Raw genomic sequence first — 26,883 nt, forward strand, 5'->3', positions numbered from 1 at the left:
CAACAAAGAACAAAAAACCCCACTGACCTCTCCCCAGACCATAATCTGCACAAGTCTCAAAAACTGCCACTTTTAAGTGTGATGTAGAATGAAAAAAAGTTTGTATAGTGTAACTTTTGTTAAAAAGTTTAGGCTTCCTAGGTGGCACAGTGGTTAAGAGTCCACCGACCAATGCAGGGGACACGGGTTCGATCCCTGCTCCAGGAAGATCCCACATGCCATGGAGCAACTACGCTTGTGCGCCACAACTATTGAGCCTGCGCTTTGGAGCCCGTGAGCCACAACTGTTGAGCCCGTGTGCTGTGGCTGCTGAGGCCCACGCACCTGGAGCCCATGCTTTGCAGCGGGAAAGGCCACAGCAATGAGGAGCCCGCGCACCACAACGAAGAGTAGCCCCCACTCATCACAGCTAAAAAGAAAGCCCGCACACAGCACCAAGGACCCAACACAGCCAATAAAATAAAGTTTTAAAACGTCACGGTTTTCATATTTATCTTACATATATTTGTATAGAAACAACACCTGCACAAGTATTATTAAAGCTAAATGTTAACAGAGTATTTCTGATTTGGGGGATTACCAAGCCATAATTAAATTTTTGGCTTTTCTATGTTTTCTAATTTTTCTAACAAACAAACCACTTGATTTTAAAAAAAGAAGTTAGTTTTTGGAAACTCCTCCTTCATCATATATACTTTAAAAATAAGCCACAGTACTTTATATGAACATAGTAGTTTAGCTTTCACCCTGAATCTCATTTCTATTGTGTAAAAATATTTCCTCTCCAGAACCTCTCAGTACATTCTGTGTAAAAGACCATTCACCAATAAGTATGTACTGATATACACAATGGGCCCAGAGCTGTCATAATGTCTGTAGAATATCTAAGGACATGCTGAGCGATAATACCAGTATAGAATAGCTTTCATAGAAAGTAGAGAAAACACAAAAACTGAGAACCCCAAAACAAAAGTAAGTAATACCATCTTCTCCTTTTTCCGGGGACTCTTCAACAACGTCAATATCAGGACCAGGATCAGAAGACCTTGAAGAACAGCAAGTATGAGGATTATTCAACATCGCTCATAAATAACACATATCAAAGAGCTACAGGTTCTCCCCTCACAAGGTAACAAAGACCACAAGTGGTCTCTGACACCACTGTTGGCAAGCATTCTCATATACTACTGTCAAGAGTGAAATGGTAAGAACATTTTTTGGGGGAAAGCAATTTGACAACATCAAAGTTAAAAATATGTATACTTTCTGACCCAAAAATTTCACTTCTTACAATTCATCCTGTAGATAAATGTGCACCAGTGTGTAAAATCTGCACACAAATAATGTCCAGATGGAGCCTTGACAAGGAAGAGTAGATGCACTTCTCCCCATTCTTCCTATTATGTACAGCTAAGAACCCTGGATATTACATATAAAGCAAGTGTAAGACTCTCAAAGGTGGAGAGAAGAGGCTTGAGACCTCAGGAGGAGAGACAGGGCGGTAAGCTCCTGGAGTTTCCTTTTTGCGTCATAGATCCTGGATTGGGTGCTAGACAAGCTGACAACCCCAATACACCAAGAGGTGCAGACGAAAACTGCCCTAAGGAAAACTAGCTCTCTTTAGCCAAAGAACCAGGAAAGGGGCAGCCAAACAAGACAAACTTTCAGACAAGAACTGCCCTACTCCAACCAAATCCCATGGAAAACTGTGGTCCTACCACACCCCTGTCTGAACAGGCCAATCTGGGATCCCAGACTTCCAGCCTTGCCTGGCAGCGAGACTCCCTCCTTCCCCAGGTTGACACATGAATAGATTTTTAAATTAGGCAATACGCATTCAATGGAATACTACTCAGCAATAAAATGGAATGAACTACTGATATATGCAACAACATGGATAAATCTCAAAATAATGATGCCAAGTGAAAGAGGCCAGACACAGACTACATGCTGTATGGTTCTCCAGCCCTCATAAAATTTACAGAATGCTCTTTGGTTACAGCAACACAGTTGAGACTAGTTCCACAAAGGTCATGAGTAGGTAAACATGGCCCATAAGATTAGGAGGGCTGTGTGGGTGTATGAAGAAGCTAGATAAGGATGTCACTCACCTGCCCTTGATTTGTCTATGAAGCAGCCTTCTGGAGATTTGCTTATGTACTGGAGTCTCAGCCACACTCTTAGTCAGCAGCTTGCGATAACCTAAAATGTAAACAGGATAAATTTCACATAATCTTATCAAGAAGGAACAGTTAGGGAAAGGGAGCAGTTTGAACTTAAATATGGTTTAACACTTAGCTGGAGTAGCTCTTAAATGGTCTTTTGGATGAAGGTCTAACCATAAGACTCAATTTAACATGATATAACAATCTGTCAGCACTATTAGAGTTTAATAATAAATAAGCCAACGTAAAATATTAAAATTTTAAAATAATAACCCTGAAAAAGTGAAAAGTTCTCATTTATTAGAGCTAACACATATGTCCACCTACTTGGTCTTTCTTGTATTAAACTGAAATAAAGCATGTGAAAATGCTAATGTGTCATGCAATATTAAGATATTTAATATAAAGATAAATCTAACTTATGCTCTGGCATAAATTTTCTCAATAGAGTAGGTAGACAAGCTGCTCATGGGAGGACTGGTTTTAAGGGAGATAAAAATGACTAGAAAGAGGAGTGATGTCAGCAGTAATGTGGAGTAAGGACCTCTGAAAAAACTTTCTTCCATAAAAAGGAATAAGAACACTGGCAAAAATTCAGAATTAATTTTTCCAGAACTCTGGAAATTAACCAGTTTACAACAATCCAGGGAGTAGTTAGTCAACAAAAACAGCTGAATCTCATTAAGAATAGCAAGCTTTGTGGAACTTTAACTTGTTCCAGTCCCAACCTCCTCTCACCAGCCCTGTGGTAGCCTTGAGAACCAACAGCCCAGGAGTCTCTGGATGAAACAGTATGAGATCCAAGCTCCTCCAAAGTCCCATTCCCAGATAACTGTCTATTTGGCCTGTCTGGCGGTTCCCTGGAAAATCCCACTCACAAGGCCTGTCTCTATTTGACTTGACTCAGAACTCACCCAATGCAAACAATTTTTTCCCAGGGAGCGTTTACGGAAAACAATCAGCAGCAACTGTAAACATCACAGCTGCTTGAGGTAGTGATAACACTTGGGGCAAACAACAAGCTGACCCAAAGTTGAGATGTGAAAACTGGGGAATGAGATGTCCATAAGGGACTCTGCTAACTGCTGACACATTCCTGGGAACCTAAAAGTCCATGGGCAGTAGGGCTGTGTGCATGCCCAGGACAGACCCAAGAAGGCCCTTAGCTGTCACCTTTGGCTGACCTTGAGGCTCTGGAAAACAGAAAGAGTTGTAAAATGTCTGGCTGAGTTTGAAGACATGAGCCAATGCACACATAGGCACCCTCAGCAAGGGCTGGGAAACTTACTGGTTCCAGGCATGTAGGGAAATCTCTGTCCAACCCTTAGTTGACCACTAAGCCAATCAAGCAGAGACTTCAGTGGCTACACATGACAGAATACAGACTTGAAAGAATCAGTTCAGGAAAGTAAACAAACAAAAGCAATAATAGTAACAACAAACCCTGCCCTGACGCAGTGGCAATCTGATTGTCAGAGCTGACTCATTATATTATTTAAAATGTCCAGCTGTCAACAAAAAATGTGAGATAAGAAACAAGAAAGTATGGCCCATACACAGGGGGAAAAAGAATCATTCAATAGAAAGCATCCCTGAAGAAGTCCAGACATTGGATTCATTAGCCCCAGACTTTAAATTAGCTCTCTAAAATATGTTCAAAGAAAACAAAATCATATTTAAAGAACTAAAGGAATGTATTTGTGAGACTGATGACTTGCCAAATAGAGAGTATCAATAAAGAGAGAAATCATTAAAAAAAAGAACCAAATAGAAATTCTAAAGTTGAAAAGTAAATTATCTAAAATGAAAAACCATTAGAGGGTCCAGCAGTTGATATGAGGTGGCAGAAGCAAGAATCAACAAATTTGAAGACAGGTAATTGAGATTATCCAGTCTGAGGGATAAAAAGAAAAAAGAAGAAAAATGAACAGTCTCAGACACCTGTGGGACACAATTAAGAATAACAACACAGACATACTGGGAGTCCCAGAGGAAGAGGAGAGAAAGAGGCAGAAAAAATATTTGAAGAAATATTGGCTGAAAATTTCTGATGTTTGATGAAAGACATCACCAAGAAGCTCCATAAACCTAAGTAGGATCAAGTCGAAGAGATCCACACCAGACAAATCATAATCAAACTGTCAGAAGTCAAAGGGGAAGACAGAATCTTGAAAGAATCAAGAAAGCAGCCATCCGCCATGTACAACAGATCCTCAATAAGATTAACTGCTGATTTCTCATCAGAAACATAGGATGTCAAAAAGGCACAGTGATAAAAAAAAAAAAAAAAAGGCACAGTGATGAAAGGCTAAGGGCTAAAAGAAAAAGAATTCTATATCCTGTAAAACTACTACCCAAACATGAAGCAGAAATTAGCACATTCTTTCCACCCCCAAAGAAACACCCAAAAAATAACACTGAATCTGACACTAGCAGACCAGCCCCAAAAGTAGTATCAATACTACAGGGAGTCTTCCAGGATGAAAGGAAAGGGCACTAGAGAGTAACATGAATCCAACTGAAGAATTAAAGGGCACTGGTAAAGGTAACTATACAAGTAAATGCAAAGGACAGAATAAAAGTATTTGTAACTCTCTTCTCTTTTGAGTTGAAAAATAAAGCAATAATTTGGGACTTCCCTGCTGGTCCAGTGGTAAAGAATCCGCCTTCTAATGCAGGGGATGCGGGTTTGATCCCTGCTCAGGGAACTAAGATCCCACATGCTGTGGGGCAACTAAGCCTGCGCGCCACAACTACTGAGTTTGAACACCTCAACGAGAGAGCCTGCATGCCACAGCTAGAGAAGAGAAAAAACCTGCGTGCCACAACTAGAGAGAAGCCCGTGTGCTGCAACAAAAGATCCCATGTGCCTCAATGAAGATCTCACGTGCTGCAACTAAGACCCGACGCAGCCAAAAATAAATTAAAAAACAAGACAAAACAAAAACAGATAAAGCAGCCCAAGAGAGCAGAAACCAAGGCAAATGCGTGCACCAGCCTCACAGGACTCCACTCTCCAAAGCACACTGACTGAACATATAACCCCAAATTCAGAAGACAGGGTCCCCATTGTCTGCCCTACCACTAGGCAGCTGCTCCTAGAATGTGTGCCACTGTCTATGTTAATGATTATAAACATAAATGTTTATGATTATATAATCATTTAATGTTTATGATTATATAATCACATGTTAATAATTTATGATTATAAACATAAATGTTTATGATTATAAATGTGCTGATGGGCATACAGTGTATAAAGATGTAATGTGTATGACAATATAGCACAAAGAAGGGGGTAGAAAACAGAATTACACAGGAGCAAAGTTTTTGTATACTCCTGAAATTAGGTTGGTATTAACCTCAACTAGATAAATTAAGATATTAATTATAACCCCTAGGGAAAGTGACACCACACAAAACAGTAAAGTAGGAAGCTCTAGGGTTTGATCCCTCCCCTAGAACAACTAGTAAACTGGGAAAAAAAAAGATCAGAGTAAACTATTTTGGAACGCTGGAACCCGACTGGCACTTATGACAACCAGGGAAGTGCCTGATGAAGGGAGAGGCTGATATTTAGTAACGAAATGACATGCATGAACCAGCTACCAGCCTCCTTTCCTCAGCCTCACTGCTGCTGTGGCAACAGTGGCCCACATTCTAGGAGCAGCTGGCTGGTGGTAGGACAGACAGTGGGGACCCTGTCTGCTGAATTTGGGGTTATACAGTTGAGTCAGTGTGCTTTGGAGAGTGGAGTCCTGTGGGGCTAGCACACACACTTGCCTTGATTTTTGCTCTCTGGGGCTGCAACAGCTTTCCCCCACTGCATCTAAAGAAGACTTAAAGGGACAGGAACACCTTTTTGTTTTTCCCTTTTTGAAGCCAGACATTTAAGGGAATCTTTGTTAGGTCAGAGATAACAGAACTGAAAATTCAGTGACCACACAAGAAGGGAATACACGCTTTGTGAAAATAGTTTGGAAAAGGTACAAATGGACAGGCTCTCAATAAGTAAAGATCAGCAATTCCTCAGGCGTGAAGAATCTGATCTCCAGAGTTAAAGAACTATAATATTCAGAATATCCAATTCTCAACAAAGAATTACAAAGCCTACAAAGAAACAGGAAAGTGTGTCCAGGAAAAGGAGAATTTGACAGAAACCACCCTTGAGAAATCCCAGACATTGGAATCACTGGTCAAAGATGTTAAATCAAATATTCTAAATATGCTCAATGAGCTCAAGGAAAAAAATGAACAAAGAACTAAAGGAAATAAGGAAAACAATGGATAAACAAAATGAGAATATCAATAAAGTGACAGAAATTATAAAAAGGAACCAAACAAAATTTAGACTCGAAAAGTACAGTAACTGAAAAGTTCACTAGAGGTGAACCCCTCAGATTTGAGCAAATAGAAGAATCAATAAACTTGAAGATAACACAATCAAAATTATCCAATCCGACCAGAAAGAAAAAAAGGATGAAGAAAAATGAACGAAACTTGAGGGACCTGTGGGACACCATCAAGCATAACAATATACAAATACTGGGAGTCCTAGAAGAGAGAAAAGGGCAGAAGAAAATTTGAAGAAATAATGGTTATAAACTTACTAAATATGATGGAACTATATAGGAACAGAGTACATACTATTGAAACTAAGTTCATATTATTTAATAGATTTTAAATTTAAGATGTTAATTATAATTTCCGAGGTAAACAGTAAGAAAATAATTAGAGGACTTCCCTGCGGCACAGTGGTTAGGAATCTGCCTGCCAGTGCAAGGGACACGGTTTGATCCCTGGTCCAAGAAGATCCCACATGCCATGGAGCAACTAAGCCCATGTGCCACAACTACTGAGCCTGTGCTCTACAGCCTGTGAGCCACAATTATTGAGCCCATGTGTGTGGGAAAACATTCAGAAGTCTTTCTGAAACCTTGAAAATGTTACTAAAAGTAATTAAAGTATGTAGGCTGAGCAACTGGGTGCAGGATGTCCTGCTTGAGCAGTGGAGAAACTAAGGGTGCTGGGCGTGGAGGCCATGGGGGCATAGGCTACCATGGAAACAGAAAATTGACCCTCTCTGGGGGCGCAGCCCCTTCCTCACTTGCACACCTCATATCACCCTGTTTGGCCCCGGAGGATGGCTGGTTAGCCCGAGACAGGTAAGATTCCTCAGGGGAGGAACAACCTAAGACAGGCACAGTCGCAGAGGGGCCAACAGGGGTGGGGCACAGACCCTTACTCCTTCTGAGAGAGGTCTCCTGACCCCAGGGCTGCTTTGCTTCCCACGCCCAGCTCAGATCGGGACACAGGAGGCAAACAAAGATCACTGCCCCCAATCATGTGAGGCCTTTGTTTACTTCAAAGATAACCTTGATTGTGGGAGGAAACTGGGAGTGTGAGAACCTCAGGCTATCTTGCTTCTGGAATGCCGAGAGCTCAATAAAAGCAACGTGGGATGAATCAGCGGGGCTCTTAATCCTAGAGGGCTTGAGTCCCCCGGTCCCATCTGTCTCTTAAATCTGTGTCTTGTGTTTCTTTAAGCTTGCAGCACCCATCATTCGCCCCAAGTCGCCGAGCTGGTCTCGGCACATGTGCCACAACTACTGAGGCCCATGCACCTAGAGCCTGTGCTCCACAACAAGAGAAGCCACTGCAATGAGAAGCCTGTGCGCCACAACAGAGTAGCCCCCACTCACTGCAACTAAAGAAAGCCCACACGCAACAATGAAGACCCAATGCAGCCAATAAATAAATTAAAAAAATTAGAAAATACACAGGAAAAAAAGATGAAGGGAATCAAAATGGTACACTACCAAAAAAAAACCCCAATACAAAACAACAGCTAAATACAAAAATGGCAGTACCAAAGAAATGGAAGAACAAGAGAGGTATAAGATATATAAAAAATAAGTAGAAAATGGCAGAAGTCCTTCCTTATCAGTAACTACGTTAAATGTAAATGGATCAAGTGCTCCAATTAAAAAAGGCAGAAATTGGCAGAATGGATTTTTAAAAACATGATCCAAATATATGCTTTCTGTAAGCTCACTTTAGATACAAAGACACAAAGAGGTTGAAAGTAAAAGGATAGAAAAAGGTATTTTATGCAAAAGAGAGCTGGCATGGCTATATTACTCTCAAACAAATTAGATTTTAAGCCAAAAAAGGTTACAAAAGACAAAGTACATTATATATTGATTAAAAAGTTCAATCCATTAAGTAACACAATTATAAACATATACACACAACTAACAACAGGGCCCCAAACTCTATGAAGCAAAAAACTGACAGGAATGAAGGAAAAAAAATAGGTAGGACAACAATAATAGTTGGAGACTTTAATACCCTGCTTTCAATGATAGGCAGAACATCTATATGGAAGATCAACAAAGAAACAGAAGACTTGAATAACACCATAAACCAACTAGACATAACAGATATCCATAGGACATTCTACCCAAGAGCAGAATACACATGCTTCTCAAGCACACACAGACCATTCACCAGAACATTCCAAATGTTAGGCCATAAAACAAGTCCAAAAAAATTAAAAAGACTAAAATCATACAAAGTATGTTCTTCAACTACAATGGAATGAAATTAGAAATTAATGACAGAAGAAAATTTGGGAAATTCACAAATATGTGAAAATTTACACACTCCTAAATAGCCAAAGGATCAAAGAAAAAAATCACAAGGGAAATTAGAAAATATTTTGAGATGATGAAATTGAAAACACAACATACCAAAACTTACAGGATACAGCTAAAGCAGCGCTTAGAGGAGAATTTGTACCTGTAAATAACTGAACTGAAAAGGAAGCCTGGGGAATTCCCTGGCAGTCCAGTAATAAATAAAGACCCCTTGCTTCCTATTGCAGAGGACACAGGTTCGATCCCATGGGAATGTAAATTGGTACATTTACATTGGCACATAAACCATTATGGAGGGGCTTCCCTGGTGGCATAGTGGTTAAGAAACCGCCTGCCAATGCAGGGGACCTGGGTTCGAGCCCTGGTCTGGAAAGATCCCACATGCCACGGAGCAGCTAAGCCGGTGTGCCACAACTACTGAGCCTGTGCTCTAGAGCCTGCAAGCCACAACTACTGAAGCCCGCACACCTACAGCCCATGTTCCACAAGAGAAGCCACTGCAATGAGAAGCCCACATACCACAACGAAATGAAGAGTAGCCCCCGCTCACCACAACTAGAGAAAGCCCAAGTGCAGCAACGAAGACCTAACAAAGCCAAAATAAATAAATAAATAATAAATCTTTAAAAAAAGAATCCTAAAACAGAACAAAAACCACTATGGGAGACAGTATGGAGGTTCCTTTTAAAACTAAAAATAGAACTACCATATAATCCAGCAATCCCACTCCTAAGCATATATCCAGAGAAAACCATAATTCGAGAAGAAACAGGTACCCCAATGTTCACTGTAGCACTATTTACAATAGCAAAGACATGGAGGCAACATAAATGTCCATCGACAGATGAATGGATAAAGAAGATGTGGCACGTAAATACAATGGAATATCATTCAGTTAAAAAAAGAATGAACGGGGATATGTGTATAAAAACAGATGATTGAACCTGGTGTACCCCCAAAAAAATAAAAAAAATAAATAAAAAAAGAAAAGAATAAAATAATACTATTTGTAGCAACATGGATGGACCTAGAGATTATCATACTAAGTGAAGTCAGACAGAGAAAGAAATATATACGATATCACTCATGTGTGGAATCTAAAAAAAAAAAAAAAATGATACAATACAAATGAACTTATTTACAAAACAGAAACAGACTCACAAACTTTGAAAACAAACTTATGGTTACCACAGGGGGAAGGGGGCAGGCAGAATAAATTAGCTGTTTGGGATTAACATATATACATCACTATATTCTATAATAATCTATATAGGAAAAGAATCTGAAAAAGAATGGATATATGTATATATATAACTGAATCACTTTGCTCTACACCTGAAACTAACACAATGTTGTAAATCATCTATACTCCAATATAAAATAAAAATTAAATTAAAAAAAGGGCAGTGGTGATAAACTGTTCAATGAGTGATGTCAAAAAAAAAAAGGCGTGTATTTTTAAAAATAAAATCTTTTTTTAGTAAATGTAGTGTCTAATTTAATTTTTAAACTTTTTTTGACATACAATAAACTGCATATATTTAAAGTGTACAATTTGATATTTTTTTTCTTATTAGTATGTATACATGGCAATCCCAATCTCCCAATTCAACTTTAGTAACCTTAGAAAACTAAAAAAGATCAAACTAACACCAAGGCAAGTAGAGGGAAGGAAAATATAAAGATTACACATGAAGTAAATGAAATCAAGAATAGAAAAATCAATGAAACCGAAAGTTGGTCCTTTGAAAAGATCTTTAAGTTGACAAACCTTTAGCTAGATTGACCAAGAAAAAAATACAGAACACTCAAACAACTATGAAAGAGGGAATAAAACTACCAACTTTACAGAAATAAAAAAGGACTGTAAGGTAATACTACGAACAACTGTCTAGCAGCAAATCAGAAAACCTAGATAAAATGGATAAATTCCTAGAAAGACACAAACTACTGAAAACAGACTCAAGAAGAAACAGAAAATCTGAATAAACCTATAAGAAGTAAAATGATGAAATTAGTTTTTCAAAAAACTTTCAAAAACTAGCCAGCACTAGATGGCTTCACTGCTGAATTCTACCTAACACTGAAAAAAGAATTAACACCCTAACATATATGGTCACATCAACATACAGAAAGACTATAAAATAGCTAGTTACTATCTTTCATTTTTGTTTAATTGGTTTTATAAAATAGACGTTTGTCTGTTGTCTGTAGGGGTAACTAGGAAGGGAGGAATGAGAAAGACCAGTATTAAGTCTTTATCTAAGCTTGGAGGGAGAGAGACCCCAAGTGCAAAAATTAACTGATGGTAACCACAGAGGAGAGGAAAACATAAGATTAATGAGCTTCTGCAACAGAGAGTCTGGAGACTGGTTTGGGTCCAAGAACCCCCTTCTCTTGGTTACCTTTGGTCCTCTTGAAGTTGTCAGGTTTATATTCCAGGCCTTCCACAGCTGACACAGAATGGCTTCTAGGCAACCCCCGCTTTACAGATCTCTTTGAAGGAGAAATCATTTCCTGGTTGAAGAGATTTCTTCGAACTTTGGTCACTTCTGAAAGCATTTTAAAAAAAAAGAAAAAAGTCAAATATTATCATTAATAAGCCATATATGGAAATAGAAATATATCCAAAACAGAGAATCTGCTTGAGGAAACTACTTTACAGACTAACTGCTATATTCACATTTCCTAATAGGATTTCCTTAAATAGTACACTCACATGGTATATGAAATTATTTACTCTTACAAATTTAATTTAAACTCAACCTTTCAAGATATACAAGGAAGGCCCACATCACTTAAATTAGAAGTTTTATTCACTGTAAAATGGACATAATCCTTAAGTAAGAGGTTGGATAATGTGTCATGGTCCTTTTAATATCAATATATCCCAGTGTTACAATGATTTTTCTCACAATGGACCTTTTTGCTACTTTGTATTCAGTGTCAAGCAGAGAAACTTTTCAATTTGAGATTTTGTTTTTCTTCTGAGTATTATACTAATTTGCTGGGTTAAGTAGTAGCAAACCAGTAGCAGTTAGTAGTCCCTCCCTATCTGCAGTTTCACTTTCCAAGTTTTCAGTTACCCACAGTCAACTGTGGTCCAAAAATATCAAATGAAAAATCCCAGAAATAAATAATTCATAAGTTTTAAAGTTGTGTCTTTTTAAAAAAAAATTTTATTTATTTATTTATTTATTGGCTGGGTCTTTGTTGCTGTGAGTGGGCTTTCTCTAGTTGTGGTGAGCTGGGGCTACGCTTCATTGCAGCACACAGGCTTCCTCCTGCGGTGGCTTCTCTAGTTGTGGAGCATGGGCTCTAGGCTTGCGGGCTTCAGTAGTTGCAGCATGAAGGCTCAGTAGTTGTTGTGCATGGGCTTAGATGCTCTGCAGCACGTGGGATCTTGCCAGATCGGGGCTTGAACCCGTGTCCCCTGCATTGGCAGGCGGATTCTTAACCACTGTGCCACCAGGGGAGTCCCAGTTGTGTGTCTGAGTAGCATGATAAAATCTCATGCCATCCTGCTCTGTCCCGCCCAAAACATGAATCAATCCTTTGTCCAGCATATCCCACCCGTTAGTCACTTAGTAGACAGCTGGATTATCAGATCAACTGAAAAGCTAAAAGCTGTATAGCAGTGCTGTATTCAAGTAACCCTTATTTTACTTAAATACTTCTTGTGCCCCAACACTACGAAAGTAGTGATGTTGGCAATTTGGATATGCTGAAGAGAAGTTATAAAGTGCTTCCTTTAAATGAAAAGTTTCTCAACTTAAGGAAAGAAAAAATCATATGCTGAGGTTGCTATGTTGGTAAGAATGAATTGTCCATCTGTGAAACTGTGAAGGAAAAATTCATGCTAATTTTGCTGTCACACTTCAAACTGCAAAAATTACGGCTACAGTGCATGAAAGTGCTTAGTTAAGATGGAAAAAGGCATTAAATTTGTACAACAAGATATTTTGAGAGATAACCACATTCATGTAACTTTTATCACAGTATATTGTTATAACTGTTCTATTTTATTATTACCTATTATTTTTAATTCTTACTGTGCCTAAATTATAAATTAAACTTTATCATAGGTATGTATGTATAGGAAAAAACACAGCATATATACGGTTCAGTACTATCTGAAGTTTCAGGTATATACTGGGGGTACTGGAATGTATCCCCTGTGGATAAGGGGGGAAATACCATATTTTAAATCTCTTCCTAACTCCAGAGCATGAGAGTTATAACCACCTAGACTCAAAGTTAGGAAAAATAGCTGAAGAGTAAAGAAATACTTGACAAAGCTGGCAGGATGGCATCTTAACCTTAAGCAAGATAGCCTGGTGAAGGCTACTCAAAAATTCACCATGAGTAAAAAAAATTCTAAGAGCAAGTCACTTAAATAAAAACCAAATAAACCAGGACCCACAAACCGGGAGAAGCCTTTATGTTTACCCACCAACGACATAAACATTAAGGACACCAATAATGCACACCAAAGTTTAAAAAAAAAGCTTCTCTATTTCCCTCATAAAAGCCTCTGTTACCTGCCTTAGGCTATCTGTGAAACTGATTTATGACCTGACAGCCAAATTTGATGTTACTTTGTTTTCCCCCCAAGTTTTGGAAAAGTTTAATACCTACAGAAAATCTCAAAGAATAATACAATAAACACAGAATCGTCACTAAAATTTACCAACTGTCAACATTTGTTTTCTCCCTCCACCTCTCTATGTTTACACAATTGCCCACCCCAGGATGCTTCAGAGTGAGTAGTAGACATCACAGCTCTTCAGTTTCCTGTATGTTGCCATGTATCTCCAAAGAACAAGGGCATATTATCTAATCCATCTTTGAATTTCTCTCATCATTTCAATAAAATCCCATAGCTTTTTTCCTCTGAATTTGAGATCCAAGCAGGGATCATGTAGTGCACATATGTCATACAAACTCCTTTCATCTAAACCAGTTCTGCTGCCTCTTTTCTTTTTCAGCTTTCATGTCAGTGGCATTTAAAAAAATATTTTAGGCCAGTTATTTTACAAAATGTAGTATTTTGAGACCATGTGAACATCTTACTCCCTTAGCACACAGTATATGGACATATTTCATTAACAATTATACAAAACTATAATTTTTAACTATATGCAACTGCTTAAATATATGTGATCAAAATAAAACTGTCATTGTGTACAACAAGGAAACAAAGTATACCTTGTACCGTGTCTTTCACTGGGCGTGGAGGCTGCTGAAGAGTAGGGTGAGAATTCTCCTGAAAGATAACAAAATCCAATAAGAAAATTTAAATAGGCATTCATTTAAAAGAATAAAAATTCCACAAGAAATCCTTTGATCCTTGCAATTCCACTTGTAGGAGTCTCTAACAGAAATAGTTGTAAAATGCACAAAAACAAGGCCTGGGAACATACACAATAAAGTGTCATCAGTGATTACTTCTGAAGAATGGATGGTGAAGAGGCATTAACATTTAACTTTATATAATTTCAATTTTTAAATGATGTTTCTACATAACTTTTATAACTAAAACATAAAGGAAACCCCATAATATTAGAGGATGGGTATACTCTTAGGAACATCTCTGTATAAAACTGCTATTTAGGGACTTCCCTGGCGGTTCAGTGGTTAAGACTCCATGCTTCCACTGCAGGGGCTGTGGGTTCGATCCCTGGTTGGGGAACTAAGATCCCACATGCCATGCAGTGCAGCCCAAAACAAACAGACCAAACAAACAAAAAAAAAAAACCCAGAAAAACAAAACAAACAAAAAACCCTCACCTATTATTTATTTACTATTATAGTAGAGGATTCATGAGCCTAAACTCAAATGGTATCTAAACTAGAGAATAGTTTTTAAGGATTTTGTTGTTTTTTTCAATTATCCCATCATAATCACTGAAGAATAAACAGTCAAATAGGAGCAGAAACTTAACAAATGATATTCTTTTTTAACCAAAATCAAATCCTGATCTCAATAAATCTGGTCTTAAAGAAGTAAACTTTCTAGGCCAATCTAAAACAAAAGTTTTCAAAAAGGAGTGCTAGAAAGGACTGCAAGTAGTAGGAAATCTAGTGAGAGAGGTGGTCTGACACCTTTTGGACTTCATACTCCCCAAAAAATCTCCAAGATAACTAAGATTTGCATCTTATTCACTTACATGTATTAAGATATGCTAAGAAAGTGAACACGACTAACTCTTCAAAAGAAATCCCACCTCCAATTCTGAAGCACAGCTATAAATCTCTAGAAACAAACCACTACTGTAATGATTAATGCTTCCAAAGGCAGTTCTCCTAGAGTTTTAACTTGTCATAATTCATGCAGTTCAAAAGTTTCAATGCATTCTTTGTCTCTCCTCTTAGTAAGATATTAATTCTACTTAGTAAATAGACTCCAGCTGGATTTCTTTGTTTGCAACCAAGTCCTATCATCTACTGCCACAGAAAAATAATTACCACCTGGCTTCATGAGGCTGTTTTTTTTATTTTTTAAACTTGTCATTGAAGTAAAACATACTTACTTAAAAGTACTTTCTGGTACACAGAGTCCAATTATGGTTGTACATTATTTTTCAATGGCCTCTTTGCTTATGTTATTATTTCATGAGTTTTCTTAACTACATTAAAGATTCTGAATTAACTTATTCATTCCTAACTTTTACTAGCTCTTTTCCCTCCTTAATATTACTTCTGTCACACTTTTGGGAAAAATGATTACTCTTTAATAAACTCATATTTCTTTATTCCTTAGATTACAGTTGTAGACACATTAAAAAAATACCTAATTTTATTTCTGTATCCTCCAACATTCATTTCTTAAAAGTAAAGACAATGTCTTTCATTCTTATTTATTGTATGAATTCATGCCCAAAGGAACAACTCTGGTATAGTACCACTTTCTACCTCCTGGAAATGACTTACATTTTTTGTAGCTCTCTTGGATACTTTGGGAATTTCAATTTGTCGCAGACTTTGTGAAACCTCTGCAATGCTTTTATGTCTTATTGCATTTTTCCTTTTAAAAATAGAAAGAAACAGTCAATATACACTGCATATAGGTTACAACTAGTTAGATTAGAATGGAACTAGAGTTTAAAATAAAACACTTAAAAGTCAGTTATCTCGAGGTTGGCCTGAACTTGTAACAAAACAAGTCAATCCCAGAATTTCTAAAAGTAACTACTATAAATTTAACTAGTTATGAACAACAAACAGCATCATGGAAAATACAAAAAGTAAGCTGAGGACTTCCCTGGTGGTACAGTGGTTAAGAGTCTGCCTGCCAATGCAGGGGACATGGGTTTGATCCTTGGTCCAGGAAGATCTCACATGCCAAGGAGCAACAAAGCCCATGCGCCACAACTACTGAGCCTACGTTCTAGAACCCATGAGCCACAACTACTGAGTCCGTGTGCTGCAATTACTAAAGTCCACATGCTTAGAGCCCATGATCCACAACAAGAGAAGCTATGGCAATGAGAAGTCTGCACACCGCAACAGAGTAGCCCCCACTCGCTGCAACTAGAGAAAGCCCACGTGAAGCAACAAAGACCCAACGCAGCCAAATAAACAAACAAACAAAAAACAACAAAAAAAGTTAAGCTGAAACCCTAAGCTTATCTCATGGAAGGCTCCTAGTTCTTGAAGACCACATGTGGGCAGTCAAGAGGGGACTGTGGCTACACAATACAGACTGTATGGTCCTCCAGATAATATAACAAGTGTCAGATGCTCCTTGTTAAGAACTCTAATAATTGGCTTCTGTAATTCAGACATAAGGGCAACTATTAATTCAATAAATTATAGACAAAGACAACTGGACTATGGCTTAAACATGCCCTATGCCAGAACTATAACAGTGCAAGTAATTCCTTTAATTTCTTGAGCTCCTACCTTCTCTTCTTAGCTGACCTGGTACGAAGCTCCTCCAGTTGGTCAGATTCAGTGCCACCCGACACTGATCTATGAGCATTTGATATAAGAGGCACAGAAAGGGGTGATTTGCTCTCCTGTGTTATGGAATCATCACTGAAAAAATCTGTAGGAAGGACACCAGCCAGGTTCTGAGGAATCACAAATCCCAGGCTGTTGTAAAGATTTCCAAGTATCTTTGGGATTGAGTCAATATACCTGTGGAACAGATTGGTTAAATATGGAACAGTGTGTTACCCTCTCTACTCCCTCCCTCACCCAGCATGAGAAATAGTCCTTACAATTCTATTGATACAATTTTAAGACAATACCCACATATTTCTTGGTAAAATAATTTTAAATATAAATTAGTAGTCATGAAACTTACAATTCCAAAATTTCTTCCAGAAACTTTGCTAGGTATGCCGAATCTTCAGTTAAATACACCATGCGCAGCAAATCTGTCACCTGAAGATTTTAGAAAATTACCACATAGCCTCTGCAGGGAAGCTGAATGCATCTATAGCACATCTCCAATGGCACTAAGCAGTATACTTGCCTCCTCCACTACTTGCTCCATATCATCTATACGTTCATGTATTGAAGGGCACTGCAGACATATCTCCAAACGAAGAAATACCTGAAGCTGGCACCTTGAGAGAAAAAAAAACACTTGGTCATATCTACTTTGAGTGTCACTTAACTACAATGGAAGTTTCCTTCCTTATGCAGAGATCTGTTTATATAAGAAACAACAACCAAAAAGGAGAAGAGCCATTGCTTTCTAAATAGCAATATGGTTATTAGGTAAACAGGTGATGCAAACTGCACATCAGAACATTATAAAGAATCAGCTACAAAAGCCTCTTCAAGCAACTGGCAATCTATTTTAAACTGATACATACTCAGCCATTAAAAAAAAAATGAAATAATGCTATTTGCAGCAATATGAATGTACCTAGAGATCATCATACTAAGTGAAGTAAGTCAGAAAGAGAAAAACAAATTATCATTGGGACTTCCCTGGTGGCTCAGTGGTTAAGAATCTGCCTGCCAATGCAGAGGACATGGGTTCAATCCCTGACCTGGGAAGATCCCACATGCTGCGGAGCAACTAAGCCCATGTGCCACAACTACTGAGCCAGTGCTCTAGAGCCTGTGCACCACAACTAATGAGCCCACACGCCGCAATTACTGAAGTCTGTGCGCCTAGAACCCGTGCTCTGCAACAAGAGAAGCCACCGCAATAAGAAGCCCATGCACCACAACAAAGAGTAGCCCCCACTCACAACTAGAGAAAAGCCCAAGTGCATCAATGAAGACCCAATGCAGCCAAAAAAAACCCCCCAAAAACACAAAAGCCCCCAAAACAAAAAACAAACAAAACAAATATCATATGATATCACCTATATGTAGAATCTGGAATACAACACGAACTTACCTATAAAACAGAAACAGGCTCACAGACGTAGAAAACAAACTTAAGGTTACCAAAGGGAAAAGGGGTGGGGGAGGGATAAATTAGAGAAGTTTCGGATTAGCAGATACAAACTATTATAAGAATTTTTAAAAAATTAAAAAAAATTAAACAGATACAAGCAAATCTTGGGAGCCCTGTTTTGGAGTAATAGTGTATAAAAAAAAAAAAGTAGTTAATTACTCTCTGACTTTGTCTTCTTTATTCAGTTTTCCTACATTCTGTCGAAGATTTTTGCTAGTTTTCAAGAGGTTGTTTCTTACTTGAAGTAGGCAGTTCATCTGAAAATATAAAATTATTACATAGGAGAATATTAATATTAATGCTTATCATTATTTCTAATTTCTTCACAGCTGACTAATGCCCTAAGAAGGGAAGTACATCCTCTTTTTTCATTTGAATGAAAAATAGCGTAATATTCTTTTTATATTTTTTATAAAAGAACATATAGAAAAGTATTTGAGAGCAAGTAGGCATGGATACAGCAAGCCTGCAGATTTGAACTTTCATAAAAGGAACATTCCATAAAGTAGTGATTGAGAAGTCTAAGCAAAATGTATCAACATTTTAAAGAAATGTTCCCGGTGACACTAAAGTGCAGCCAGAGTTAAGAACCACTGGCTTAATTCACACAGCTAACATGCAGCTCAGATGAGGATAGAGCTTTCATTTGAAGAGAAGTATCAATACAGGTAATTACTCCCACCTGGCCCGTTTCCTCGATTTCCGCCTTCCAAGTGGACCATGTCCACATTCCAAGACCTAGAACTGTGCTCACGCCCTCACCCATCATTTTTGAAATGTGCACTGCATAACAGACATTTTCCAAGACATATGAGCCAGACCCACCAGCAAGCAACCAACATTGTTATGATAAACAACAACATCCGGACTCCCTTACTTCTAATTCCTTGATGCCTTTGGACTTTAGGAACGCTTTAATGTTTGAGATCATGTTCCGAGCACATGAATACAACACAGTTTCTCCTGTGGCCACAGTCTTTTGGTAATTTTCATGTATGTAAGATAGTAGCTCCTCCTCGGTTTTAAAATCTGTGGGGAAAAAAAGTCAAATTGGTCATCGGACCCAGCTGAAGTCACTGTATTGTTTAAGCCAGTGGTTATCAACTGGGAAGTTTTGCTGCCCAGGGGACACCTGGCTATGTCTGGGTTGCTGTGACTGGTGGGGAGAGGGAGGGTACTACTGGCATCTAATGGCTGGAGGCCAGGGATACTGCTAAACGTATTATAGTTCACAGAGGATTATCCAGTCCAAAATGTCAAAAATGCTGTGGTTGAAAAAGTGCAGAGATATAGTGATTAATTTTAAGGGTTTGCAAATCTAGTGTACATGTTATAAATTTAAGGGTAACCAGTAATGGAGAAGAAATAAATTATACAACCTCCAAACCTAGCAGAAAGGAAAAAGATGCATAAGGAAAACTCGATTAATCCCACAGCCTGCTAGAAAGGAAAAAAAACAATTGAAAGCACAAAATAAGACACTAAAATACACCCTAGCTTATCAGTAATCATAATAATTATAAGTATTTATTTTACAAGTACACTTACTGGTTAAATAAAAGAAACTGTCATTGGATTTTTTTTAAATTATGCTATTTACAAAAGACATATCCAAAACACATGACAAAGAAACACTGGAAATAAAGGAATAGAAAAAGATATTGAGGCAAACGCTAACCAGAAGAAAACTAATATAATTATATTACTGACAAACTTTATAACATTAAGTTATTAGGAATAAATAAAAGGAGTAATTACAAAAGGTATAATCACAAGGAAAATACAGACAATTTTGTATGGACCTAAAAAGAAGTCTCAAAATATATGATGCAAAAATTGGCAGAACTGCAAGGAAATTTAGACAAATCTACATTGTGGAAGACTGTAATACAATCATCTCAGTTATAGATAAAAGCAGACGCAGAAGAAAATTAATGAGAATTTTGAATATTCAAATATTAAGATGAATATGTACAAAAACAAGTACCCCAAAATTAGAGAATACACATTATTTTCAAGTATATATGGAATATTAACAAAACCACTACATATTAGGCCATAGAGTTTCAACAAATTAAAGATTCAATATCTTACAGAACATTATTGTCTGTGCAGTCCAAAAAAATTGAAAACTAATTACAAAAATAAAACATTCCCGTATATTATTGTCATAAAATATTTAGAAGTATCAATGAAAACAGAATATAGCAAACTTATATAATGCAAGTAATTTATACCTAAAGGAAAATTTATAGACAAATTATCTTTTTAAAGGAAAACTTAAAACCAAATTAGCTAAGGGTCCAACACAAGAAATAACACAAGAATGAATCCAAATAATAAAGAAGGCAATAATAAAAACAGAAATAAATTAAGTGGGAAAAAAAGAAATGAGAGATCAACAGAAACAAAGATCATTCGAAAAAATAGAGCAGAAATTCAAAATGCTAGTGAGAGGTAAGGTCAAAGTTCATTTTTTCCATAAACATATTCCAGTTATTCCAGTACCATTAGTTGAAAAGATTATCCTTGTCCCATTGAATTGTTGGGGTCACTGTTGTCAAAAATCAATTTAGCACTGTTGTGCAGGTCTATTTCTGGAAAGGATCTAGTCCAGAAATTATGCTAATACCACATTGTCTTGTATTACTGTTAATTTTGCTCTCCCGTCCGCATTCCAGTACACCATACTAGCTCATTCAAACTGATTATCATCTATGATTCCACAGGGGGAAAAAAATGTTTAAAGAAGCAGAAAACTTTCATTCCAGAATTTTCAAAAGAACTAAAAGGTGACATCATGCAATTATTGCTCAAAGTTCATAAGCTATTGTCACAATCACCCCACAGGACTGGCACTGTCAGTGTAAGCTAAGAATGTACCCTGAGAATGGGAAATGTAATTCAATCTATTTTTGAAGATGGAAAAAGAGCAAATAGGAAAGTAAAAGCTACTGGACTAAATTCTTCTGCCCAACTTTGAAAGACCTCAATCTAACCCCAGATGATTCATGAACCTTTCCCCTTTCTCTTTATTCACAATGTACAAAACTTCTTCAACCACTTGTCCTATGGCCAAGCCACAGCCCTTCTTTGTCACTTTGCTTATGTTGATCCTCCATCTAGCAAACCCTTCTTTTACCTTTCTGCCTTCTAAACTCTGCTCATTCTTCAAAGTCTAACCTGGGTTCCTTAAAAGCTTTCTCAGCCTGTTCTGCCCAAGCCTGATTTCTCTTTCTCGACTCCTAGTATGTCTTTACTTCCAAAATGAGTAAGTATTTTATCTCTTATCTATTCATTTTACCAGTTCATTGTATATATGTGTGTGTATATATATATATATATATATACGTTCATTATTTTTCTTTGCAGCTGGATCGTAAACCTAAGGAGAGGGAATAATATTATTCATTGTCCTCCCCATAACACCCTTGTGGACGTGTAATAGATATCCAATAAATGTTCATTAAGTGAGGAATATGATTAAAACTTAAAAATGTGAGAGTTTAGAAGAATAAATATGAATTTAGATACCAAAATGCAATGGAATTGAGGAATACCTTTAAGTTTAGAACTTCTTAGTGTTCTTCCTTTGTTTTCCATTTTATCTGCTGTTCGTCCACTGGCTATCTTTTGGATCCCTTTCTCCCCAGCTGTGTCTGGACTGCCATCTGGATGTAATTTCTGAGCCTTTACATTTAGTCTTGCAACATTCAGCATCTTTAAGGAACGGCACATGGTATTCATCTTCTGCCTCACTGGAGTACGAGGGACACCTCCTACCAAAATGACATCACGGAAAGAAAAGTAAAATAACTTTTACTTCTGTGGAATCAAGAACTACTTTAATTCAGATTAAATATTCTGTGAACGAATATTGAAAAATGGAAGTATATCCCTTCAGAATGATCTGAATTAGGTAGTTCTTACATCTCTTTCTACCTACCACACAGGATAGAAAGAGAGCTCTTTTTTTTAACTGAAGTTTAAGGAACTAAATATCTCAATGTGATTAGAAGATTTTTACATCTAATGCCAAACAGACAACACCCAAATGCCAAACGACTCATTTTGGTGTTACCCAACAGTCACAGAGTTGTGATGAAACTCTTCAGAAAGGCAATTCAGCAGTCTGCATCCAGAGCTCCCCTTTCCCACTTTTTGATATAACTTGTTTGTGGAAACTTATGCTAAGGAAATCACTCAAAGGATAAATCATATGCATGATGTACACTATAGTATTATTTATAATGGTAAAAACTGAAAGCAATCTACATATTCAATAACATAAGAAATCTGCAAATTTTTTATGCAATGAGGTAGAATACTAACTAAAAAAGCAAACCAGCAGATGAACAAGTATTTATAAGCAGCATAAAGTTGTATTTAAATTTGTTATAACTAAAACAAAAAATGGTTTATTCATTAAGAAGGTAAGATTGTGGGCAATTTTTAAAGTCACTATTGTACTAATGTAATTATTTTCAAATTTGAAATATTAAGAACTTATCCTTCTTCACTCAGTTACCATTTCAACTTCATTTTAGGGAATATCAATCTTTAAAAACATACAGTGTCAAAAAAGACTGCAAGAAACAGCCTATTTTCTTACGTTTCTTTCTGCTGTCTTCCTGACTGAACACAGTGTATTCTTCACGAGACTTTCTTTGGTAGAGCTCAGAGAGGCAACGTGTCAATTCACTTTCAGTTTTGGAAGGCTCTTCCTTATTAGATGAGGCAGCCTGTAGTAACCTGTGAATAAGTCAAGATGTCTAGTACAAAGTTGAAATTCTGATTTTCCAAAATGCTTTAAAAACAACAATATTATCTTTTTAAAAGCTAATCAAAAGACGTCCCCACAAGATGCCTTCAAAAGTATTTTTTCTCAGGAGGGAAAATGTCTCTTTTCTCCTTTATGATTTGTATAAATTCACAGACAGAAGCTACCTGTTCACAAAACCATTAATGTATTAAGACATACAGAATTGACTTTTACTAGTAAGATTCTTCATGTCCTAGCGTACATGTCTAATTATGGCAACTATTTCACTCACTTCTGGGCTTCCACAGTTTCTACCCAGTGTCCATATATTTAAGTACAAGATGATGTAATACAGTGTAGTGAGTCAGAAAAGCTCCTAAATAATTCTTTCACACTCTAGTAAACTAACTTGGGATTGATGAGCAGGGAAGGAAGTGGGGCAGGGGAGATGATTAGTTATTAACTGCTTTTCCACCTAGAGCTAAGAACCAGTCACTAAGGAAGTAATGAAAATAGCACAACTTTCAAAATGTATTATTTCTATTTCATTATCTTCCATTATCTGATATCATTGGAATTAAAAGTAGGAGAAAGTTACGGTGACGTTAGTTGAATTAGTTCATACAAGCAGCATGTCTGAAGCAGCCTAATTCTCCTAAGTGTGCTGGTATTTTCCTTGAGCAGTGAGGAGGGTTTGCTTCCCACCCCACCCCACCCCCCCGTTAATTTATCATTCCCGCTTCAGATTTTTTTGTCAATGAAATTAAGCACTAGACACAGAGAAAGCCTCACACAACTTCTTCCCATTCCTTCCTCCCAGAGGTATTCCTAGATTTGTGTGTATCTTATTTACAGACATACATACGTAACAGAACCAACAAACTGCTACTTCATATGTTGTAAATTTTATGAAAATATATCATACAACACATCCTTTGGCAATTTGTTTTGCACTCAACATTTTTCACATGCTCTAGTTTATTCAGTTTTACTAATCTATGTATAATATTCTGTTGTATAACTACACTATAGTTTATCCATTTCCCTGCTGAGAGTCTGCTGGTCCTTTCCACTTTTTCACTTTTAATGACTAGAAATGAACATTCTAATACAGCTCTCCTTATGTTTGGGCAAAAATTTCTTCAGTGCAGACACCTAGAATTGCTGGGTGTCAGAGTTTGTGAAGTTTCTGCTTTACTAGGAACACTGTTCTCTAAAATGGTTGTAAACATTTACACCTCTATTATCTAAAATGTTCTCATTTCCCCACTATAAAATAGAATCTGATGAGGTTTTTCCTTGTCAAGGTTTTAATTTCCATTTGCCTAAGCTGAATATCTTTCCAAATATTGGATTTCCTCATATGAATTGCTTGTTCACAGGCTTTGCCCAATTTTCTATTGGATTTCCTATTTTTAGGAGATCTGTGCTAATTTGGATACTAATCCTTTGTTGGTTATAAGGATTACAGCTACCCAAGTCTCTGACTAGTCTTCATCATACATAGACTTTTTAAAATTCATTATAGTCATATATTTTCCTTCATGGTTTGAATTTTTTAGGTCTTATTTGAGAAATCCATCCTTAGCCTAATCTTCTTCTCTTGTGTTTCTCCTTCTTACAGTTTTAAAGTTTTTACTATTCACGTTTGGTTTTTCAGTTTATTTGGAATTTATCATTATGTATGCTGTGAAGTAGAAATCTAATTTTTTGTCTTTTTTCTTTTGGATAGCCAATCGTCACACCAACATTTACTGAATAGTCTATTCTTTCCCTGCTGATTTTACTCCACTGGTCTGTTTGTTGATCCTTGCACTGTAACCACACTGTGTAATTCACTAGAGCTTCATCGTAAATTTTGCTGTGTCTTATGGGAAGGTGCACCTGTTTTGCACTTAGCCCTTTTGAGCTGTACCATGTCCATGAATCAGAAGACTCATTATTAAGATGATAATTCTTCCCAAATGGCCTGCCTATAAAACCAATACACGCTCAATCAAAAATCCTAGCAGGCTTTTTTTGGGTGTTTGGAAACAGGCTGATTCTAAAATTTACATGCAAATGCAAAGGATCTAAAATAGCCAAAGCAATCCTGAGAAAAAAAGAACAAAAAGAACAAAGTTGAAAGGACAAAGACTACCTGATTTGACTACTCAAGATAATGTGGTATTAACATAATTTCTGGACTAGAATCTTTCCAGAAATAGACCTGCACGTTGGTGGTCAACTGATTTCAACAAAGGTGCCACAGTGATTGAGAAAAAGATTGCTGGAACAACTGGGTATCTGTATGGAAAAAATAAATCTCAACTTTACTTCTTAATGTTTTGAATTTCTGCCATATCTTTTACATTTCCAATATTGTTTATTTATGACTGCTCATAAAAATAGCTCAGTTTTGCTACAGATTATTTTATTTGGCTTCTCAAAGAATCATCTTTTGTTTCTGTTGATTTCTATTTATTATTTTGATTATTGTCTTTTTTTAATTTTTGGATTTACTCTTGTATTATTTCTTGTGTTGGTCTCAGCTAATCGGTTTTTAATTTTTCTTCTTTAAAAGACACTGTAAGTCTGTAAATTTTCCTTTAAGTATAAATTTAGCTGCATTATTCAAGTTTGCAATTTTTCTTTTTTATTGAGATTTAATACTAAATACTTCCTGACATCTACGAGTGTATTTTATTTTTGTAACTTTTTCCAAATTTTTAATTCTGATAAAATAAACATAAATTTATCATATTAATCACTTTTAAGCACAAAATTTAGTAGTATTAAGTATATTCATGATGTGCTACCATCATCTCCATCCATCTCCAGAATTTACCTCGTAAAACTGAAACTCTATACCCGTTAAACAATATTCTCCATTTGTAATTAATTTTTGAATATTATTGGACTATACTCAGAAAGTGTGGTCTATTAAAAACAACAGCAACCAATTCACACACAGATAACTGAGAACTGATTTCAATAATCCATATCCAGAGAAATAAATAAATTTTACCAAAATGACTCCATCAAATTTGAACTGGCACCACTAAAGTTAGAGCAAGGAAACCACTTCTCCACAACAGCTGAATTCCAGGGAGCAGTGCGGGCAAGCTCCTGCTGGGCCCACTCTGGAACAGGCGGAGCTACAGAAACAAAGGAGCAGAGGTGGAAGAGGAAAAGAGGCGTTAGAAGCAAAGCAGAGAATTCCAAGCATTTGCTCCTTCCTTGGACTGACTGCATTCTTCCAAAGGACCTACAAAGCAGCATGATTAACAATGTTCCTTCAACTGCACCAACCCCAACAGGCCTATGTTGTTCATGATGAATATGGGCAAACACGGGCTTCCTCACTATTCCTCAAACACAACAGACACACCAGCCTTGGTACTTACTGTTGCTTCTACAATGTTCTCTCCCTGTCAATTCCTTCAAAGCCTTTGCTCAGATATCACTTTTTCAACAAAGCCTGTTTAAAATTGCAACCCTCCTATCCCTTAACACTCCCCCCATTCCTGTTTCTCTAATTTATTACCATAGCACTTAACTCTTTCAAATATACTATATAAATTGCTTTATTTGTCTTGTCTCCCCTGACTAGATAAGCTTCATGTGAACAGAGACCTTTGTCTACTTTGTTCTCTGATATACTCCCAACACCTGGAACAGAGCCTGACATACAGCAGGCACTCAGTAAATCTATTAGTAAATATGGATGGAAGAAACATCAAATTGATTATATTTATATCTATCTAGCATAAATAAGGTTTGTATCATAACAGTAAAAATACAACAAAGCAGAAGGTAGACAGAATCATGACAGTTTTACTTGTAGTCTTTATTAAACATACTAAAAACCAGGCTTCCTCTTATACCTTCGAT

The 26,883-nt window shown here is 37.0% G+C and overlaps 2 protein-coding genes across 5 annotated transcripts in view; one reads left to right on the top strand and one right to left on the bottom strand.

Annotated features, from left to right (window-relative positions):
* The window catches only part of KIF7 (kinesin family member 7), a 40,718-nt gene extending 30,367 nt beyond the window's left edge, over positions 1 to 10,351 (top strand). The window contains exons 21-22 of one of the 2 annotated variants that reach the window (XM_057720085.1): positions 1,029 to 1,204; positions 1,306 to 10,351. The gene's annotated coding sequence lies outside the window, so the exon portion shown is untranslated. Of the gene's footprint in view, positions 1 to 1,028 lie in introns of both variants that reach the window. The other variant, XM_057720084.1, reaches the window with a different exon arrangement.
* TICRR (TOPBP1 interacting checkpoint and replication regulator) overlaps positions 1 to 26,883 on the bottom strand; it is a 43,996-nt gene that overhangs the window by 7,005 nt on the left and 10,108 nt on the right. For 2 of the 3 annotated variants that reach the window (XM_057720078.1, XM_057720080.1), the window contains 13 exons: positions 26,018 to 26,147; positions 22,861 to 23,000; positions 21,809 to 22,027; positions 19,126 to 19,277; positions 18,408 to 18,505; positions 17,307 to 17,400; positions 17,136 to 17,215; positions 16,730 to 16,966; positions 15,758 to 15,851; positions 14,033 to 14,090; positions 11,230 to 11,376; positions 2,112 to 2,202; positions 984 to 1,045 (listed from right to left, as the gene is read on the bottom strand). In XM_057720078.1, coding sequence (XP_057576061.1) covers positions 984 to 1,045; positions 2,112 to 2,202; positions 11,230 to 11,376; positions 14,033 to 14,090; positions 15,758 to 15,851; positions 16,730 to 16,966; positions 17,136 to 17,215; positions 17,307 to 17,400; positions 18,408 to 18,505; positions 19,126 to 19,277; positions 21,809 to 22,027; positions 22,861 to 23,000; positions 26,018 to 26,147 — 1,602 coding nt within the window. The remainder of the gene's footprint in view (positions 1 to 983; positions 1,046 to 2,111; positions 2,203 to 11,229; positions 11,377 to 14,032; positions 14,091 to 15,757; positions 15,852 to 16,729; positions 16,967 to 17,135; positions 17,216 to 17,306; positions 17,401 to 18,407; positions 18,506 to 19,125; positions 19,278 to 21,808; positions 22,028 to 22,860; positions 23,001 to 26,017; positions 26,148 to 26,883) is intronic. The other variant, XM_057720079.1, reaches the window with a different exon arrangement.

The sequence above is a fragment of the Hippopotamus amphibius genome, chromosome 2 (genome assembly GCF_030028045.1).
Source record: "Hippopotamus amphibius kiboko isolate mHipAmp2 chromosome 2, mHipAmp2.hap2, whole genome shotgun sequence".
NCBI classification, from domain to species: domain Eukaryota; kingdom Metazoa; phylum Chordata; class Mammalia; order Artiodactyla; family Hippopotamidae; genus Hippopotamus; species Hippopotamus amphibius.